This window comes from Cebus imitator, unplaced genomic scaffold (assembly GCF_001604975.1).
Source record: "Cebus imitator isolate Cc_AM_T3 unplaced genomic scaffold, Cebus_imitator-1.0 Scaffold84, whole genome shotgun sequence".
Lineage (NCBI taxonomy): Eukaryota > Metazoa > Chordata > Mammalia > Primates > Cebidae > Cebus > Cebus imitator.
In genome coordinates, this window is record NW_016107399.1 from 7021231 (window position 1) to 7024797 (window position 3567).

General features: G+C 38.5%; 1 protein-coding gene across 2 annotated transcripts in view; it reads left to right on the forward strand.

Annotated features, from left to right (window-relative positions):
* FMO3 (flavin containing dimethylaniline monoxygenase 3) overlaps positions 1-3567 on the forward strand; it is a 23120-nt gene continuing 19553 nt past the window's right edge. The window contains exons 1-2 of one of the 2 annotated variants that reach the window (XM_037740515.1): positions 1-57; positions 2211-2348. In XM_037740515.1, coding sequence (XP_037596443.1) covers positions 2217-2348 — 132 coding nt within the window. In that variant the 5' untranslated portion in view covers positions 1-57; positions 2211-2216. Of the gene's footprint in view, positions 58-410; positions 473-2210; positions 2349-3567 lie in introns of those variants that run through there. The other variant, XM_017534148.2, reaches the window with a different exon arrangement.

A 3567-nucleotide genomic window follows, 5' to 3' on the forward strand; every position in this document is an offset into this window, starting at 1 on the left:
GAACATAAAAAGAGCAGAGAAAGTCATCCTCCCTACTGGGCTATCTCAACTAAGTAGGTAAGTTTCTACAGTATTTGGAGGCTAATATGAGGTACCCACAAAATAGGAATAAGGAAAACAACATAAACTTTGAAATAACACATAATGAAATGGAGTAGAGAACTGCTTGGGAGAAACTTCTTGACTCTGAGGGCAAGGGTCCAAGAGTATAAACAGCAGCTTGTGTTTACTATAACCAAAAGAAAAGCAGAAACTGGGTGGCCATGGGAGACTGGTCTAGAGTCCCACCCATCACAGAGAGTTGGTGCTCACCCATTTGAGGACCAAGAAATGACTATCTCTTTAAGAGCAGCTCCTCCCATTTTCCAACAATCTTGCTAATGTGTGGGCTCACTAGAGCATTTTCTCTTTCAAACTGCCCAGGCAGTTGGGCAGGACATAGACATACAGAAGAAAAGAAGATAAAGAACGGGTAGGAAAATAGAAAAGGTGGGAGGCTGACGTGGGTGGATCATCTGAAGTCAGGAGTAGGAGACCAGCCTGGCCAACATGGTGAAACCCAGTCTCTACTAAAAATACAAAAATTAACCAGGAATGGTAATGTGTGCCTGTAATTTCAGGTACTTGGGAGGCTGAGGCAGGAGAATCACTTGAACCTGGGAGGCAGAGGTTGCAGTGAGCTGAGATGGCACCACTGCACTCCAGCCTATACAACAAAAGCAGAACTCCATCTCAAGAAAAGGAGAAAAGACGACGGAGGGAGGGAGGGAGGGAGGGAGGCAGGGGAGAGAAAGAAAAGAAAGAGAGAAAAAAGGAAAGAAAAAGAGAGAGAAAAAGGAAGGGAGGGAGGGAGAAAGGGTGATACAGTAAAGGGCTGAGGATGGGATGGGTTAATGAAGGAGGAGCATGCTGTAGTTTTACATTGAATATGGCTAGAATAAGAGTGACATAATTCAGGCAGTTTGTCTGGGAATCATGGATCATGATTTTTATCATCCAAGTCTATTTCTTTGCATAGTTATGTGATTTTGTCTAAAAAGAAAAAAAAAGTGAGAGAAGTAGTAGTAGAACCTAAAGACAGTGTCAGGAACAGAAAAAAGTTAGGAAATGTAATTTTCTTAGAGGAGAAAGGAGGTTGAAGGTAGTGGGAAAAGATTATTTTTAGGTAAGAACTTGACTTTTTTTTTCACTGAGATAAGATCTTACTCTGTCACCTAGGCTAGAGTGCAGTGGCACAACCATAGCTCACCACAGCCTCAAACTTTTGGGCATAAGCGATACTCCTGCCTAAACAGGAATATATAGCCCCAGAGTAGTTGGGACTACTGGTGGGGAGAACTCCTAAATTCAAGTGATCCTCCCACCTTAGCCTCCTGAATAGCTGGGACTACTGGCACACTGAAATACAGACAACCTCAGATCTTGTTCCTCATTATCTGTATCAAAATAGAAAGAAGGTACAGAATGTATATGTTTGTAAACAAATATACATACATATATATTTGTTTCTTCATTCCCATATACATGCATATGTATATGGGTGGGTGGGTGGGTGGATGTGTCTACATGTGTTTTAGTTGTGAATCTTCTTTTATTTATTCTGCTTACTCATTTTTGTAGACAGTAAATTACAAGTCCAAAAGCAAAAAGGATAAATATGTATACTATGTCATCAGTCTCTTAATTTTGGAAAGCTGATGACTAAAAACAAAGTGCTTATTTTCTTCAGAAGAAAACTTTCTCTTTAGAAATTAGAGATAAATGAAAATGCAGTTAGATTACTAAAGGAGTTTGTTTGTTTTCTAGACATAAGTTCTTACTCTGTCACCCTGGCTGGAGTGCAGTGGTACAATCATGGCTCACTGTAGCCTGGAACTCCTAAACTCAAGGGATCCTCCTGCCTTAGCCTCCTGAGTAGCTGGAACTACAGACATGTGCCACGCACCAGCTGACTTTTTTTTTTTTTTTTTTTTTTGTAGAGACAGGCTGTTTGTTGTCCAGGTTGGTTTCAAACTCCTGGGCTCAAGTGATCCTCCCATTTCAGCCTCCCAAAATGCTGCGATTACAGGCATGAGCTATCATACTCAGCCAGTGTTTCTTAAAAAGTAAAGTTTTATAAAGCCAAAGAATGAAATCAAAATAAATAGATAAATAGGTAATAATGTTTCAGTAATGTTATTGCTGGAATTGTTCTCTGGGCCTTTGCACAGGTGACCATGGGGAAGAAAGTGGCCATCATTGGAGCTGGCGTGAGTGGCTTGGCCTCCATCAGATGCTGTCTGGAGGAAGGGCTGGAGCCCACCTGCTTTGAGAAGAGCAATGACATTGGGGGCCTGTGGAAATTTTCAGTGAGTAGCATGTTGTTGTAATAAACAGGGAAATAGGTTGGGAAGTGTATAAGAACACACTGCGTGCACACAGGTTTTCTAAACCTGCTACCATGGCAATTATCATATCTGTTAGAATTGGAATCCACTAAGTACAGTGTCAAGAACAGGTTGGAAAGTGACCTACTTGCAAGTCAAGAAGTAAATTAGATAATGGGCTTTGAAATTCTCTGTTACAACTATGCAACAATCCTGCATGATCAGCACATGTATCCATGTACCCCAGAACCTAAAGTGCAATGAAAAATATATATTAAAAAAAATAATAAAATAAATAAAAACCAACAATTCAAAAGAAAAAAAAAAAAAAAGAAATTCTCTGGTACAGAATTCTCCCTTGGTAGATCATTAGTAAGAGCCACTTGGACAAAAAGTTCATGGTAAATATTAGTTAGGTTTATGTAATTACAATTAAATGATTTACTCATTTAAAACACAATCACTTCACATTTTTTTTTCAGATTTAGGGGGTACAAGTGCAGTTTTATTACATGGATATAATATGTAGCAGTGAAATCTAGACTTTTTGTGTTCCTATCACCCAAATAATGTACACTGTACCCATTAAGTAATTTCTCATACCTCAATCCCCTCCCACTCTCCCACCATTTCAAGTCTCCAGTGTCTATTATTCCCACACTCTATGTCAATGTATATACATGATATAGCTCCCAATCATAAGGGAGAGAACAAGTGGTATTTGACTTTCTGTTTCTGAGTTATTTCACTTAAGATAATGGCCTCCATTTCCATCCATGTTGCTGCAGGAGACATAATTTCATTCTGTATTATGGCTGGGTAGTATTCCATGGTGTGTGCATATAAACATATGTGTCTCTGTGTTTGTGTGTGTATACGTATGTATGTATATACCATATTTTCTTTATTCGATCATCCTTGTTGGACAAGGTTAATTTCATTTCTTTGCTATTGTGAATACTGCTGTGATAAACATATGGATGTAGGAATCTTTTTTATATAACAACTTCTTTTCCTTTGGGTAGATATCTAGCAGCGGCATTGTTGGGTCAAATGGTAGTTCTGTTTTTAATTATTTGAGAAATCTCCATACTGTTTTCTATAGTTAACTATAGTTAACATTCCCACCAACAGTGTTCCTTTTTCTCCACATGCTCACCAACATGTGTTATTATTTGAATTTTTTTTTTTTTTTTTTTTT